Source organism: Terrapene carolina, unplaced genomic scaffold (genome assembly GCF_002925995.2).
Source record: "Terrapene carolina triunguis isolate 2854851 unplaced genomic scaffold, T_m_triunguis-2.0 Scaffold66, whole genome shotgun sequence".
Classification (NCBI taxonomy): domain Eukaryota; kingdom Metazoa; phylum Chordata; order Testudines; family Emydidae; genus Terrapene; species Terrapene triunguis.
In genome coordinates this window covers 85,996,337-86,013,166 of record NW_020664417.1, presented here as the reverse complement: position 1 = coordinate 86,013,166, position 16,830 = coordinate 85,996,337, and the positions used below count along the sequence as shown (strand labels likewise).

The 16,830-nt window shown below is 41.3% G+C and overlaps 1 protein-coding gene across 2 annotated transcripts; it reads right to left on the bottom strand.

The window, feature by feature from the left end:
* Window positions 1-1,012: 1,012 nt before the first annotated feature.
* On the bottom strand, window positions 1,013-15,582 carry HAUS3 (HAUS augmin like complex subunit 3). 2 transcript variants are annotated; one of them, XM_024215893.1, is made up of 6 exons: window positions 15,495-15,582; window positions 14,119-14,227; window positions 12,212-13,276; window positions 9,219-9,658; window positions 4,621-4,849; window positions 1,013-2,939 (listed from the first exon to the last, which is right to left on the bottom strand). In XM_024215893.1, the coding sequence occupies exons 3-6, from the start codon at window positions 13,121-13,123 to the stop codon at window positions 2,706-2,708; spliced, it is 1,815 nt and encodes a 604-aa protein (XP_024071661.1). In that variant the 5' UTR covers window positions 13,124-13,276; window positions 14,119-14,227; window positions 15,495-15,582; the 3' UTR covers window positions 1,013-2,705. The 2 variants fall into 2 exon arrangements, with proteins under 2 accessions (XP_024071661.1, XP_024071662.1); XM_024215894.1 differs by having other exon boundaries at window positions 12,212-12,916.
* Between the last annotated feature and the right edge of the window lie 1,248 nt (window positions 15,583-16,830).

The window sequence follows — 16,830 nt, the reverse complement described above, 5'->3', positions numbered from 1 at the left end:
GAAACCGTTTGATACACACTACCAGATTTTCAAAAAGAGGCAGTCATAGCCTTTAAGAGGTGTATTCAACGGCACACAGTGCCTTTAAGAATCAGTCTGACAAGAACTCCAAATCAATGTCATGTGTCTTTGAAAAATCTCCCACATTGTTTTCTAATGAAGATCTAAAATTAATGCATGCATATATTCATTACTTTCTATCCTTACAGTAAAGCACAAGCCTCTATAAAAACAGTTTTCAAGTCTTAAGGCTAAAAGCAAAAAACCTCAGAAGGCTGAAACATCATTAAAAGATGGAAAGAAGAACGGATTATTTAGACACAAAGTTCAGCATTTTTCCTAAAATAAAGATCACTAAACAAACACTGTAAGTGTTGGTGATGTGATCAACTACTGCCAGAAAAAAAAAATTACAAGACATTAAACTCTGCTTTTGACAAATGGTTTTCAATTGTTCTCTGATGTTTAAACCTCCACATATATTACTACTGGTCTGGAATCTTATCTTTCAATTGACCTGCATTTAATCACGTTCTATAATATCTAGATGCAACGCAAGTACAGAATGTAATCACATGGGCCACTGGGGAGCAAGAGAAGCAAAATCCTTCATGTCAGTAGAGAAGACTTTATGAGTGTAAATTATACGGGGAGATTCAGAGTAACATTTTGAACCATATACAAGATTGATGCTAAAAATTTACAGTGTGCCTTACAGTATTTCTAGGTGTCATCTCTCAACTGGGGTTCAAACTCCATAGTATTGGTGAATACAACTGACAGTTCAGTAGTGGTTAAATAACTTATTCCCATACAGAGGTCTTGACTATTCACTGGCCACTCTTGGCTCCCTTCACATCACTAGTACATGTCCAAATCAAATTCTATCACCACACAGGAAATGTTTTCTCCCTCTTTAGAGGGAACCACTCATCTTAGCTCATGACCACAGGCATTGCAAATGCTTCTCCTCTCTGTCCAGGATATGTCCCAGGTCAAGAATGTAGTCATGACCAAGCCTCTTTTCCTACCTTGGGTAGAAAAACAACAGTCAAGAAATTGTTCCTTAGGTGTATAGCTTCTCCCTAGAGGAAGAGGTTTTTTAAACATAGACTAACTTTTTCTCTTGTGGAAGGGGTCAGTCTTATCTCAGGTGGCAAATCTAGATTAGATTTAGAATTTGGCAGGCAAAAAGGTACAATATACCATGGATCAGAATATATAGAAATGTTATGCTTGTCACAACCAATCCCACCATTAACCTGAAACATTCTTATGTTTGTGGATTTAAATCACTTAATATTAAGGACATAAATGCACTTATTGTGTTTTTTCTTTTTAATAAAGGGTGTAGGAGGACACATTCCATTAACTTGTAGTGTTTTTACCCTTGATATGATTTACTGATGTTTATAGTCAAGATGATTAAACATTTAATAGGGTTCAAAAAAGACAGTGCAGATTTACAAACGTCAAATATTTTAAAGTACTTAATACTTTTAACAGAGGCTATGCTCTTATACATTTAAACATGAAAGGTAATTATCAAATACAATTTTACAGTTCAAAGCATATTTAAAATGTTATTTATACACTAAAAATAATGTTACCTGCAGTTATAAAAATAGCCAGTCTTAATTTGCTTCCCTTTATGAAATACATATTTATAAACATATCTGTATATGACCTGAAAGCAAGTAGAATTGTTGCTCCCATCAGGATCCAGATCCAATGGACACAGTAGAGAAAAGGCATCATAATTGTGTGAAATCACATTTAATTCTCTTTAATCTATAACAAGTTTCTTATATTGTTTGCTACACATATCTTGGGGTTGCAGTTGATGAGTCAAAAATCTTTCTTATTAAAAATTGAATAAGTCTGGCAGAGTTATTAAAACATTCTGAAATTTGTGTTACTACAAATTCTAGAGTGAGCCAATAAAGTAACATTTCATAGATTAATTATGTGCTGAATACAAACATCTTTGGGACACCCTGCTACAAAAAGCAAGTTCAAAACTCTTGCTCTTAGAACTTCAAGATTCTAGGAAGAGTTTGGAAGAGTAGCATGAAGGGGAAAGAAGGGCAATCAATTAATCCAAGGGATTTTGGACAGTTTGTAGAAAAAAAAGCAGATATACTTGGTCTATACCCAAACATGCTGTCACTTTTGCACAACTGCACCTCACATCCTCTCAAAGGATCGCAGGACAGAAGTTACTGTAAAATTTTACTATTAGGAAAAACATCTGCTTCAGAAGGAAGCATACTATATTCAACAGCCGTTCCTTGGTTCCAACCCCTAAAATGCCCACCCTGCACTAACTTTGCAGATCACATATGAAGAAGGATTTCACAGCATCTGAAGACAAAGGAAAAGCATATCATGGAAGCAGGAATCTGCATTTTAACTCTGCAAATTAAGTAACATTGGGTAATATGTAGTCTAGCAGTATCTAGATACTTAATGCATTCCCTCTCTTGTAAAGCAAACCCTCACAAACTGAAGTATGAATCCAAAGTCTCTGTACGCCAAAAACTATAAAGGAGCTTACAGTCTGTTCTTGATAAGGCTGATAATGATATATTAGTTTATCAAATAAAGCACTTATCCAAAAAGTTTGTTTTCCTACTGAATCATAAAGAAAAGTCTACACTAAATATTTCCACATCTTAACAGTAGAACAAAGATGCATTTAATGTTTAATCCTCTAGACCAACAGTTTGAGCCTGAGACTGATGCTCTAGCTTCTCCACAATATCTTTCAAATAGTCTTCATCTTTGAAAAAATACACATACAATTTTCTTTCCATCTGATGTAGTGTATTTGTCTCTAAAACCTTTCTCTTGGCCTTTACATCAGCAAGAAGATCCATAATAAGCTGATTTAGTTTATTTAAGTTCACTTCCAGTTGATAAAGTTGTTCTGTTAGTTCCTAACAGAAATTAAAAAAAAGGAAAGTTTATTACATTTGCATTGTTGATACATTAATTCAACTACAATATAAAAATATTTTAGTTTTTGGAGGCAGGTTTGCACAACACACAGGATATGCCTAATGAAAAGAAGCAAAAGTATGAGGTACAAGGTAATTAATCTCATTTGATTTGTAGAACTCATCTGGGCCAGACTGTAATACCCTTACTCACACTGAATAGTATTTTACTTTACAAACAATCCCACTCAACTAAGTGAGATTACAAGTAGAGACAGCTAGCACTTAATGTGAACAAGGGTATCAGAATCTATCCATCTGTCTGGTATTGGTAGAACAACAATTTTACTCACATTAAAAGTAGTTACAATTCTAAAAGTACTCCTCGCACTTAGACAAAAATAATGCTTCATAGATTTAAACTGGAACCAGATTATTGGCACCTGTATTTTTCCATCTTTCACTGCTTCATAGCTTGATTATCTTAATCTTTTTAGCGTAGGTAGGCTATTCATTTGATTATAAGGACTCAATGCAAATGTCTAAGCTGCTTTCGTTATTAATTATTATTTGTATTATCATGGAGCCTAGTCATGGGCCAGGACCACATTATATTAGGAGGGGGTGTGATGTGCAGGAGGGATGCGGGGTGGTTGCGGGGTGCAGGAGGGTAATCAGGGCAAGGGGCTGGGTGCAGGAGGGGTGCAGCAGGAGGCTCAAGATGGGGGTTAGGGTGCAGGGGGGGTTTGGGGTGCAGGCTCTGGCCTGGCACTGCTTACCTTGAGTGGCTCTGGGGTGGCAGCAGCGCACAGCAGGGATAAGGCAGGCTCCCTGCCTGCCCTGGTCCCGTGCCGCTCCCAGAAGTGGCCAGCATGTCTGGCAGTGGTTCCTGGGGGTGGGGTGGGGCAGGTGGCTCCACTGCGCACTGCCCTCGCTTGTGGGTACCACCCTCGAAGCTCCCATTGGCCGCGGTTTCCCGTTCCCAGCCAATGGGAGCTGTGGGGGGTGGTGCCTGCAGGTGAGGGCAGCGCATGGAGCCCTCTGCCCCCCCAGGGGCCGCAGGGACATGGGTGCCGGCTGCTTCCGGGAGCAGCGCGAGGCCAGGGCAGGCAGGGAGCCTGCGTTAGCCCTGCTGCACCATGGGGCTGGCAATCCCATGGACCAGACTGAAAGCCCTGATGGGCTGGATCCGACCCATGGGCCATAGTTTGCCCTCCCCTGCACTATATAAACACCGAACAAAGACATTCTTAGAAAGAGTTGCTGCCAGGAGAAAATATTACTATAGATTTTTAAAGTGGTAGTATAACATTGTATTTCAGCCCATATATTTCCATCAAACCATACCACAGTAGCAGGAAAGAAACATCTTAAGTTTTTCTATTAGAAATTCATAGATGCAATTTATGACATAATATACTCCGATGAAATGCATACCCTACAAAGAGGTATACATCAGTTGTTAAACTGCCATGGCTAATGACTATGACCTATATGATAATTACACATTTGGAAAAAAGCTACTTTTACTTCTTTAATACTAAAGGAAGTATTAACTAGAGAAATAGATAAAAATAATATATTTAACTACATGTTCAGACCCTTTTGTCTGTATAACTAATCATTTGCAAAATATGCTTACTAATGCAGCAATAGCTGTAGTTCTACAATAAGGACTTACTTGGTTACTAAGCAAGATCTTATTTCCCCCACAATACAGAGAGTCACAAAGTGCATCTAAATCACTATCCAGCTTAGACAAAAAGAGAAATTGTTCTTGAGAAGATACTGCTAGCTGATCTTGCACTGAAGTAACGTCTTGCTTTAATTTCTGAGCCACTTGTTCAATACCTTCATGCGTTCTAAACAATTGTTGTTTCTGATTCTCTCCTTCCAAAAGCTGGTATAGCCTACAGTGACAAAAATTAGATATGCAACATTCATCTTTTAAAAAATTCAGTACACATTTATGCCACCAGTTGATTAGTTAAGACAGAGCTTTTTCACATTCATCTCTGGGAAGTCATTCTGATCAAAAGGCAAGTACAGTCCTGCCCAACAATGTCAGAGTGATGCATCTTGCTAACTTCTGAACTGCTCCTGGTCACTTCTAGACCACCCTAATTTTTTGGTTTAAGCCTTGGTTGGTTGGAGTCTGAAATATTTCAAGCTGCAATTAAAGGGACACTGTCAACTTGAAATCTAGTCTATTTAAAATAATTAGTTTAAAAGTAGTTTGAGGACAGTACACCTACCCAAGTCCCACTGCCAATTTTTGTGCTTTAGCAAGCACTTTCTTATATTTGAAAAAATAATTCTCCCTGAGGGGGGAAAAAACCCTACACAAACAGGAAAAATGAATGTATAAAAGGTAAATAGTGAAACTAGCTACAAAGTACTTTCAAATACATAAAATAAACTGGAAAAAAAATCAGAAAAATGTTTTTCCTCTATTCAGTAATCTTAGGAATTACTTGTATAATAGATGGTCAAACTGATTCTGACAGGAGTGAATTTTAAGATAACTCTCTAATGGCAGAAATTTTTAAGTATCCCTTAAAAATATATAGTACTTATGAATTTGTAACACATGTTCCTTCCTGTAAATGATAGAACTCTAGATACTCAACTGCTAACCTATTTAAAATGTTATTCTTTACTTTTGGGACACTGATGCATCTGAATTTAGTACACTGTTATTGCTCTGTGTTGCCATAAATTCTACGATTTTAGCAATACAATCAAAAATTGAATATAATTAATGCTTTTATCATCTTTATCACATCTTTATCACTTAGTAGTTTATAGATCTGTAGAATAAATTACCTTGCACCTCTCTAGCATCCCAACCCACTCATACTGCTGTACTTCCTAATTTGAATCAAAACAAAGCCAGTTTTGTACATTAGGGACTACATTTTCAAATTGGGGTGCCTAAATTTAAGTCCTTATTTTGACACCAAATAAAGTATGACCTACCGGTCATTTTCCAAGCATGCTGTGCAACTGTAGTTCACACTCACTTCAGTGGAAATGGGAGATACTGAGTATCTCTATAAATCAGTCTACTTTTGGACCTTGACATACCTGCCATTAATCCATACTAATCTTCATTAAATTTTCAACATGGTATTTATGACTAAATATGATGAGGGAACTAGTCCAAAGGTAACATTTTAGTTGACTGTATCATTGAGGGGACAGCAGTCACCCAGCAAGTAGTGAAGTCTGCTATATTGTGTTGCATTCTTATAGCATTAGGCGGGAGGAAAAAAAAAGTATGTAATCATGTTAAAGATTGTACAGTAGAACCTCAGAGTCATAAGCATCTCAAGAATGAAGATTGTTGGTAACTCTGAACAAAACGTTATAGTTGTTCTTTCAAAAGTTTACAAGTGAACATTAACTTAATACAGCTTTGAAAGTTTACTATGCAGAAGAAAAAAGCTGCTTTTAAGCATCTTAATTTAAATCAGGGGTTCTCAAACTGGGGATCAGGACCTCTCCGGGGGTCACGAGATTATTACAGGGGGGATCGCGAGGTGTCAGCCCCGCCACAAACCCCGCTTTGCATCCAGCATTTATAATGGTGTTAAATATATAAAAACTTTTTAATTTATAAGGGGGGGGTCACACTCAGAGGCTTGCTGTGTGAAAGTGGTCACCAGTAGAAAAGTTTGAGAACCATTGATTTAAATGACACAAGCACAGAAACAGTTTCCTTACCCTGTCAATTTTTTTTTTAAAGCTTTCCCTTTATTTTTATTAGTAGTTTACGTTTAACACAGTACTGAGCTGTAATTGGGGTTTTTTTGTTTTTCATCTCTACTGCTACCTGACTGCATACTCCTGTTCCAAATGAGGCATGTGGCTGACTAGTCAGGTCTTAACTCTGAGGTTCTATTGCAGTGGTTCTCAACCTATTTACTATTGTGGGCAGCATCCAACACTACCTGTATTGCCCTGAGGATGTCACATGGGCCACAGCTCTGCGCTGATGGGGCCTCAGGTTAAGAATCACTGTTCTACCATATCATACTTACTGCTAACTCCGAACAGTCAAAACACATGAGTCATGCCCCCCAAAATCATAAGATATGCGTTTTACAAATAAGTCTAATTTTTAAGCCAAAGATTCTTTTCATGTGCCTTTTGGTTTCTGAGCTTTTAGGGTGCACTCTATTCTTGTTTTCAAGCTTTTCTGCACAACCATGAGGACTTTTTTGTTTTTGTGAGATTTTTTTATGTAATACTCGGATTCAAAAAGTTGAGGCTTTAAGTAAAACCCAAATACCATGAGACTCAAGTTATGAATATACATGCAGTATTACCAAGGGAGCAGAATTAAAGTTAAACAGGGAACCGTAAATCCAACTTTTCTTATCTTCTGAGAGCTTCACTGTTAGGATATAGATATTCAGGCCTGTCTGCAAAGGCCTATATTTTAAGAACTTAGGTGTATTCTTATCACTTAGCTAGTTATAGAGGTATAAAAGAAAGAATCAAAATCACTCTCTGTATGTGTAAGGGCCTTCTCTCACTGTGACAGTCTGAGGCCTGGTTCTTAGGCTAAGGCCTTCGGCTAAGCAGCAGAGGCCAGCCATAAACTGGGAAATGTGTGGTCACATCCTTACATTCCAAACTAGTCACATTGAAATAAGGTGCTATTGGGCTGTTCGGAATATCAGGACAGGATTGTATTCCTATCACCTCCAGAGAAAGAGAAGAGCTAGAAGATGTAAAAGGAAACTTAGTTTGATAGCATCCTGTCTGGCAAGAACTCACTTATCAATAGCTGGAATGTGAAATCCTCACTTCTGTATTGTTCTATCACTGTAGTCTTCACTTCCCCGTTGCTTGTCTGTATAATCTCTGTCTGGTTCTGAGATTGTTACTGTCTGCTGTAGAATTAATTTTGTTGGGTGTAAACCAATTATGGTGGTGGGATATAATTGGTTAAATAACCATGTTACATTGTGTTAGGATTGGTTAGTTAAATTTCAGTAAAATGATTGGTTAAGGTATAGCTAAGCAGAACAAAGTTTTACTATATAGTCTGCAGTCAATCAGGAAGTGGGGGGGAATGGGAACAGGGAATGGGGGTGGGGGAATTGGAATCATGTTTTGTTAAGGGGGGGAATGGGAACAGGGAATGGGAGCAGGGATGGCTCTGTAGTGTCAGAGCTGGGAAGGGGGACACTGAGGAAGGAAACTGGAATCATGCTTGCTGGAAGTTCACCCCAATAAACATCGAATTGTTTGCATCTTCGGACTTCGGGTATTGTTGCTCTCTGTTCATGCGAGAAGGACCAGGGAAGTGAGAGGGTGAAGGAATAAGCCCCCTAACATAACCAAAGTGTTCTTTTAATATAGTTCTTTTGCTATGTATTTTAATAGGTTTTTTTAAAAGGTAAAAATAAGTCTATAAATATACAATTGGAACAAAAGCCCCCAAAGTGTCTCATCAGTAGGGTTTGAATCCTGAACCTACATTCCGACCATTGAGCTACAGGACTAGATAGCTACATCAGCTAAAAGCAGGAGAATCCTATTATTCCAACGTGGGGCAGTGGCCACTGGGGCTACGTTAGGCCTGGGAGTAATTGGGGGGAACCAAACCCAGCTCTGTACCCCCTTCAGAGGTGGTGAGGATCCTGCCACAGATGGTACCCTAAAGGGGGTACCATGCTTGATCCAGGGGGCAGTTCATTCCAGCCTGGTACTCTCCCTCTTTATCCTGCTCTAGCAAGTATTAGGTATTCCCAGTTCAGTGTGTTCTGCTGCCCCAACTGCAGCATGGGCCTGGCCTTAGAACATTCACACTCAGTTATTCTGGCATGCTGCTAGAATAGACCTAGAGAGCCAGATCATGTGTGACCATGACTACGTGTCCTTCTATTCGGACAAAAGAGAGCTAATTGGTACGTAGAATGCCTTAATCTCTTATATCAATACTTGGCATGGCGGGCAATGCCATGCTGGCATGCTGCTAAAGTTTTCCGGAGCAACACCATGAAAGGCAGGGAAATGGAAATTTGAACAGTTAACTATTTCATCCAAACCCAAACAGAATTTCACAGGACAAGTAAAAGCAAGTGTCTAGCCCCAAGGATTCGTCCCTGGTTGGAATTTCAAAGGCCTGCTGCAGTTAATTAGAGCTTCTCAGTAAGAGATTGCAAGAAGATTATAATGGCAAATGGTAGGCAACTTACACAGAGGTCTACTAGCTCCCACATAATGCTTCATATCAAAGTTTGACAACCACTGTACAATATTTACCTATGAGAGGCATCATCCCTTGAATCAATAGTGTTCCGTGGTACTGCACGCTGAGTTATAAGTGGGTCAGACATCATCTCCAGTCTCTGTTCTAGGGCCTTGCTGCTCTGTTTCAGATCTTGTATTATGTTCTCAAGTTGACGATGGATATCCCTATGTTTCCTCAATTCAATTTCATAAGCTAGCTGAAGAAGTTCAAATGATGCTTTCTGTTTTAGCAACTGATTGCATACTTGATCTTGTCTTGATGTATAGTAGTCCTGTCTAGCAATCTGCAAATCAAAATCTCCTTTCACCACAGGCATGTTCAATAGCTGTGCATTCTCCTTCACCAGGGAAGGCAGTATTTCATTATTTATTTGAGTTAGCTGTTTTTTTATTTTTGAAATGTCACTGTTTAAGCTAGAAATTCTAGCTTCAAGGTGTTCTTTTCCAAAAGTCTACAAAAAAAACAAAACAAAAGTACTTGTAAGAACATATTCAAAGACTACTAACATTTTTATTCATGTTCCATGCTACCATTTCCCATTTTCCCTAAAGAATTTAGTTTTAACTCCATATTAAGGATCATGCAATTACCAAGTCAAATGGAAAATAGCTGAGGAGATGTAAGATTAAGGAAAGACCCAAAGAAATATTTCCATAGGACTGCCACCATTTGTTGAATCAAAGTAGTAGAAAATTATGGAAGTAAAATCAAAGGACAGAACTGCTGAGTTCAGAATTTTATCAATTAATACCTGCACTGATGTCCAGGCAGCACACCATGAAGCATATTTTAATCACATTTACAGATTGGTTTTCTCAATATTTCATAATAAACTAGGTTCTGAAGCTAAAACAGTAGCATATCAGTCTCTAAGGCTAGATATAAAAAAATGGTCATTTGTCAGTTCAGTTATTGTATTTGTATTTTACTTAGAATTGGCAGCTTTTCATCTTGGACAACGTGAGCCTTTTTATGTCTGAGAAGTAAATATGATTTTAAAAGTGAACCACAATGTATATGTGTTAAACACTGTTCTTTAATAACTAAGTTTTTCAGGACAATGAAAATCACAACAACCGAAGGTAGTCCCTGATGACCTCATTCACAACAACGCTAGCTGTCTCTGTACTGCTGAGGAAAGGAGGGACCCAAGAGTAGGAACTGGCAGATATGTTCTTATCCAAGAAGTGACAAACTTTTAATAAATATGTTTTGCAGTCTTGATTATCATAACCACAGTCCTACTCATCAACCATTATTAAGGCTCCGTGTTTGTCACAGAGGTCATGGATTCCGTGATTTTCCGGGACCTCTGCAGCAGCCCAGTGTGGCTGGCCCAGGAGCCGCCAGAGCAGCTCGGGCAGCCCCTGGGTCATTAGCACTGGCTGCTGCTGGGGCAGTCTTCTCCCCCTCCCCCCCAACCCCAGCAGCAGGAGTTTGGGTGTGAGGGGGCTCAGGGCTTGGAGCCCCTGCTTACCTGGAGGGGGAGGGGGGGTGTGCTCCTCTCCCTCCGCTCCTGTAGCTCCACCCCCACACCTCCCAGTGGCAAGGTTCCCAGCCAACAGGAGCTGCAGAACTGGGGCTTGGGACGGAGCAGAGGCAGCCTGCAGAGCCAGGGAGCTGGGCCGCCGCTTCCCAGGAGCTGAGTAAGGAGCCTGCCCCAGCCCCACCAACCCCCTTTCCCCCGCAGCACCTGCGCCCCCGTTCCCCAACACCCGCGGTGCTTCCCCAGGCCACACCCCCTTTTCCAGCACCTGTGGCGCCCCCTGAGTCTCTCCCCCCCCGCCCCCGTTTTAGTCAGGGGTATTTTTAGTAAAAGTCATGGACAGGTCACGGGCTGTGAATTTTTGTTTACTGCACATGACCTGTCCATGACTTTTACCAAAAATACCCGTGACTAAAACATAGCCTTAACCATTATGCCATATGCAAACAATTCTTATGGTACCAGATACATAACCGAGGTTTTAAAGTTGTATGGTGGGGAGGGAAATCACCACTACACTTTCATAAGGTGATTCCAAAATTATTGGAGTTTTATTTTGGAAATTTTTTGAGATACCAGTCTTATCTAACCCATCCTTTCCTCTTGGTTCTGTCTGTAGCGTTTTCCATTAGTAGTGTGACATGGCCTCCAATCTGATTCCCTCATGCCAACCCGGCTCCCTTGCACACACTCCTCCACGACATATTAGCTCCCCACGCCAAACCTCCCAACCAAAATGTTTCCTCTAGTCAGCCAAACTTTCGCAGACACATCTGATCCTTGTTTCCCCACCACTTTCCCAGCCGCCAGACTTCTTTCCTTCAAGGAATGATGGCTCTTCTGTGAAAATCAAGGGACATCTAGAACTACCATTCAAAAAAGTAAACGAACACAGAAAATCCTGAATGGTCTGGTCAATAAAAAGATAAAAACCTACATCTTTTTAGTCAAACTGAATCCTATTTTTGATTAGCCAAATTCAAAACAGTAATCTGTAACTTTAAAAATTCTTCACGCAAAAGGTAGATGGGGTGTGGCAGGTATTAAATAGTTATGCTAAACAAGAAAATGGGCAGGAAAATGTTTACTATTTTAAATTTTTGCCCAATATGCAAAGAAAAATTTTAAACTCAACCTCAGCCTCTACTTGTATAAATATATTATATACATGCAGTAGGCTCTCCATTCTTTCATATAGTATAGATCAAATGAAATCAACAGTACAAAATCAAAGGACCAACGAGTTTTTAAAAATATTTCTAGAATTACTACATTTATAGAAAGCTACGAGACATGGTACTAATAACACCATTTGATACCTAAGAAATTATATTTAACTAAATGCACCAGAATCTGGTGCTATTTTATAAGTATTAAATTTTGTTATTACCACTAAAGGAATACAATTCAAGTTAAAAAGTGAGTAATTATCAGTTAGTCTTTTGTTAAATCCAGAATAACAAGTCTGGGTTTTGTTTAGACTTCCACTAGACTACATAATTCTCTTTAACAGCTTACCTTGTTCTTTAAGGATTGAAGATTATTCTCTGCCCATTGTACAGCTGAGTTTATGCTTAAATCTTTAGCTTTACGCTGAATTAGCTGATGTTGAGCACAAATATATGCCATCTGCAGCCTAGCCATCTCAAGTCTCTCCTTGCAGACTTCATTGTTCTCATCGCAAATTAATGGTTTGCTTATATCTACAAGTTGGAAATTTTCTTCATTTGAGCTTTCAACCAATTCTGATATACCTTGAAAAAACTGTTTTTTTGTGTATGAAGTAAGTGCTGCAGTGCTTTTCTCTTCCTGACACAAATATTTATCCAAGGCAAGTTGGGATAAAAATACTGGATGAGGACCTAAGCCTTGTTCTGAGTCAGAAAAGGTGAAGAAAAAGGTCAACTTCTTAACTCCTTCAGTAAGAGAGTGAAGTTCATTATTTATCTTAGCATTTATAGCAGAGAAAATTCCTTGTCTCTCTTTCAGAATTTTAGCTGCTTCTTCTGCTTTATCATTTAACTTCAGTGACATATGGCTGTTTGTTGAGGCCATCATTTGAAGCTTATTACGACGATGAATTTTTAGGTTTTTAATTTTCTGAAGAGCTTGAAACTCTTCCTCTAGCTTCTGAAGTTCTCCTTCTTCCATGCTACTTGATTTTGAATCGAAGGTTTTGCAGGTTTTAAGAACTTCATCCAAAGCCGCCTCTTCTAAAATGGGCTTGCCAGATTTAAGAAGAGCATCAAAAGCTTGCAGTTCTTTTTCAGCTAACACATGCTGCTCATTCATATTTCCACAAAACCACTCCAAAAATGATTTATCTTCCACAGTTTCAAACAACCAGTCAAAGTCTTCTCCATTAAGCTGAGCAGCTTTTGGATAACCAACTTTCTTTAAAGTTTCCACAAATTGATTTCCACTGTTCATGATTACAAGCAACACTTTTGCTATGAATATAAAGATCTACAAGCAGCCTTAAAAAATATCCAAACACAAGGAAAATCTGGAGTCTGCTAGCCCAATGGTAAATAAAAAAAAGTTGTTTAAAATATGTATTCAGGGATTTTAATAAGAGAGGCACTGCACAGAAAAAAGCAAGTGTCAGATCACAAATAAGGAAATACCATGCGAATAGGATTTGCAGTGTATCAATTCCCCCACATTTACAAAACCGAATTAGTCATCCTTGAATTATAATAATTGGTTTCTAAATATAACCATTTAACAAAAATATTTTCAGTTGCTTTGCAATTTTGATGCCAAGTGAAGTCCTAACTTCATCCACTAGCTTAACTTCACTAACATGAGTAGTCCCGCTGATTTTAGTGGGACTACTCATGTTAGTCAAGTTAAGTAAGTGTATAATTCAAGGATCGGCAACCTTTGGAATGCAGCCCGCCAGGGTAAGCACCCTGGCGAGCCGGGCCAGTTTGTTTACCTGCTGCGTCCCCAGGTTCGGCCGATCGCAGCTCCCACTGGCTGCGGTTCGCCAATCAAGGCCAATGGGGGCTGCGAGAAGCGGCGGCCAGCACATCCCTCGGCCAGCGCCGCTTCCCGCAGCCCACATTGGCCTGAAGAGGTGAACCGCGGCCAGTGGGAGCCGCGATCAGCTGAACCTGCGGATGCGGCAGGTAAACAAACCGGCCCAGCCCGCCAGGATGCTTACCCTGGCGGGCCGCGGGCCATAGGTTGTGATCCCTGGTATAAGTATTTACAGGATTAGAGCCTGAGAAAGTAATACACTTTTATGCAAAACTGCTTGCTTTAAATTAAAAGCTTTCCCTACAATCCAGACCTACAATTAGATATCCTAGAATCACAGCAACATTTTAAAACATGGTATTTAAGAACAGATATCAGATAAAGTGTAAAATCTACCAATATTTTATAATGTGATAAAACACTAAAAAGTTATTAGTTACCTTTCACTTCAAAGTATTACTTTTAAGGTTTTTCCTTCAGCCCCTGGAAATTTGTCCTTTAAAACCTTTTTATTTTTCTCTTGACTTTCCAATGTCCATCAATTATTTCCTGTTTGGGGACAGGGAAGAAGTATTTCAGTAAAGCCACTTTGAATTATTAAGAATAATAAGCGCTGTCAATTATGTGGGGAGGAGGGCAGGTGCACATGTAACCCACACACCTCCTGGGTGTGTCCCATCTAGTGGCACCAGGACCACTTAGAGAGAGATCAAATGTTTCTGCTCTACAGCCTTAGCTAACACACAGTTGGCTTTTAGCTCATCCGGTAGAGACTCATGGACTAAGCTCCAGAGGTCCCAGCTTCGATCCTGCCATTACACACACATCTAAAAATTATTTATTGTTAAATGTAGAATACGAATTAACTGTATCCAGTGTATACACTCTGGTGTGCCAGGCTCTATTACAATGCAAAGTCTTCAACTCTTTTTTTTTAAATTAAAGAAGGGGCCTGAATAATCTAGCAGCAACTAAGGAAGGCAGACTCCACCATGAGAAACACTGCTAATTTCTCTGGTGCCTAGAAGCTGCACCTCTAGTGTACCAAACAGTGCTGACTGCAGGCACCCTTATCTTAAAGAAGGCAAACTACGGGTTGTGCTCTTCTGCTTGTTTAGGACACATAAAGCCCGAAAGGGTTTTTTTTATTTTTGTTTGTTCTGTTTATTACCTTGAAAGTACCAAGAATGTCAAGTCTGGGCCTTCGCTACTTTTGCTGGACTATTTGTTTGGGGCGGGGGAGGAAGGGTGCTAAACACCCAGAAATCTTTTTTCCCACGCTTTAGTTGATTAGGTGTTACAAAGACGGAGGTGAGAAGGGCTAGTTACTCATTGTCATGTCATCACCCTACTTCGGCCTCCCAGGTAGCCCTGAATTTCTAATGTGAGAACAAGCAGGGAAACGCTTTAAAAAAGACCCGGGCTTATAAAATCCTTCATGACCCACCCACAAAACAAGTGACAACCCCACTCCGATTAGTCAGTCTGAAGGCCCCTTTCACTCAGCCAAGCAGCACCCTCCCCCGACAACACGGGGACGTCACCACAGGCCCCGGGAACTTGGCAGACAGAGCAGGCCTGGCAGCGCAGGAGGGTGGGAGTCATAACCGCGCCGGGCCCAAGGGGAGCGAGGCTGAGTACGACCCGCCCCCCGGCCGCGCGCTCCCCCTCCTTGGCAGGCAGCAGGGGAGGAACTCGCGGCCGGCCGGCTAACCGCCGCCCCCTCGCGCCACGCGGGAACGGAGGTCCTTGCCGGCCTGGATGTTGAGAGGCCGCCGCAGCCGCTAGCCCGGCCACCCCTCTACCAGGTACTCACCACAGAGCTCGCCGCGGTTCGGAAACAGGACAGCACAAAATGGCACCGTGACCTGTCTCGTCGTTCCCGAGGGAAAGGCCGGGCCAACGGCCGCGCTGAAGCGAGGGGCGGCAGTTAGCGCGGAGGCCGGCACCCGCGAGAGCGATTCAAACTCCCGCCTCGCGGTGAAAACGGCCCCACCCCTGAGGGACTGAGAGGAGGAGGGAGCGGAGCGCAGCGCGATGCCCGCCTCGGATTCGCGATACCCCTCTGAGGAGGAAGCACTGGGCGGAGTTCTGAGGCAGGCGCAGCGCCGTACTCCACGATTTCTCCTGCGTACTGAGCGAGGGGCGGGGAAGACTACAATACCCAGCATGCAACGCTCGACGGGAGTACTGGGTGCCCTGCGTAGACTCAGCTACCCAGCATGCAACGTTTCTCCATTCTGCATTGCCCAGCGTGCGTTACGTCTCGCGGAGGTGGGGCAGCTCCCTTACTTAGGGCTCACCTAGAGTGACCAGATAGCAAGTGTGAAAAATCGGAGTGGGGGGTAATAGGAGCCTATATAAGAAAAAGCTCCAAATATCGGGACTGTCCCTATAAAATCAGGACATCTGGTCACCCCAGGCTCACCTCCTTAGGAACCCGGGGAGGGGGGACAAAGTATAAGGAACCAGTTGAAGTCATAGCTCAGTGGTTTGAGAATTGGCCTGCTAAGCCCAGGGTTGTGAGTTTAATCCTTGAAGGGGGCCATTTAGGGATCTGGGATAAAAATCTGTCTGGGGATTGGCCCTGCTTTGAGCAGGGGGTTGGACTAGATGACCTCCTGAGGTCCCTTCCAACCCTGATATTTTATGATTAAAATGTTAGAAGTTTGCTACAAAGGGAGCTGAAGCTGCGGCTCCCTTGTGCAGGGGTAACGTATAGCCCCAGGTGGTGTGTCGTAAGAGCTTACACTCCGATCCTCAAAGGTCTTTAGGTGCTTAATTCCCATCAAAACAAAACACCTTAAATGCCCTTAGTTCTGAGAACACCCGAGGTGAGAGTAGAGCAGCAACCTGAACTTTTAATCCTAGCTCACTTGGTTCCATAGCTATAAGGCATGAAGGCCCTCGAGGCACAACTAAAGGTTTTCAGTCCTATATGTTAAAGCTAACTTCCCTAAGATTATCAGAGATCAATGTCTTTTTTTTAAATTTTTATGTAAAGTGTGCATCTGTGTCATCATCATGTTCTTATTACGCCTCTGGCGTTTAGGGCAGTGATGGAGCGCCTCCACTCCATTCTGTTTCTGGCAAGTCTTTCAATGGTTCCCCAGCCGTGCCCCAGGTTTTTCAGCTTGGCTTCCACAGCTCTT

Coding starts and splice junctions, on each gene's coding strand:
- HAUS3 (XM_024215893.1), bottom strand. CDS start 13,123: ATGAACAGTGGAAATCAATTTGTGGAAACTTTAAAGAAAGTTGGTTAT. Junction 9,659..12,211: donor TTCAATCCTTAAAGAACAAG/GTAAGCTGTTAA, acceptor TTTTTTTTGTAG/ACTTTTGGAAAAGAACACCT. Junction 2,940..4,620: donor AGATCTTGCTTAGTAACCAA/GTAAGTCCTTAT, acceptor AATTTCTGTTAG/GAACTAACAGAACAACTTTA.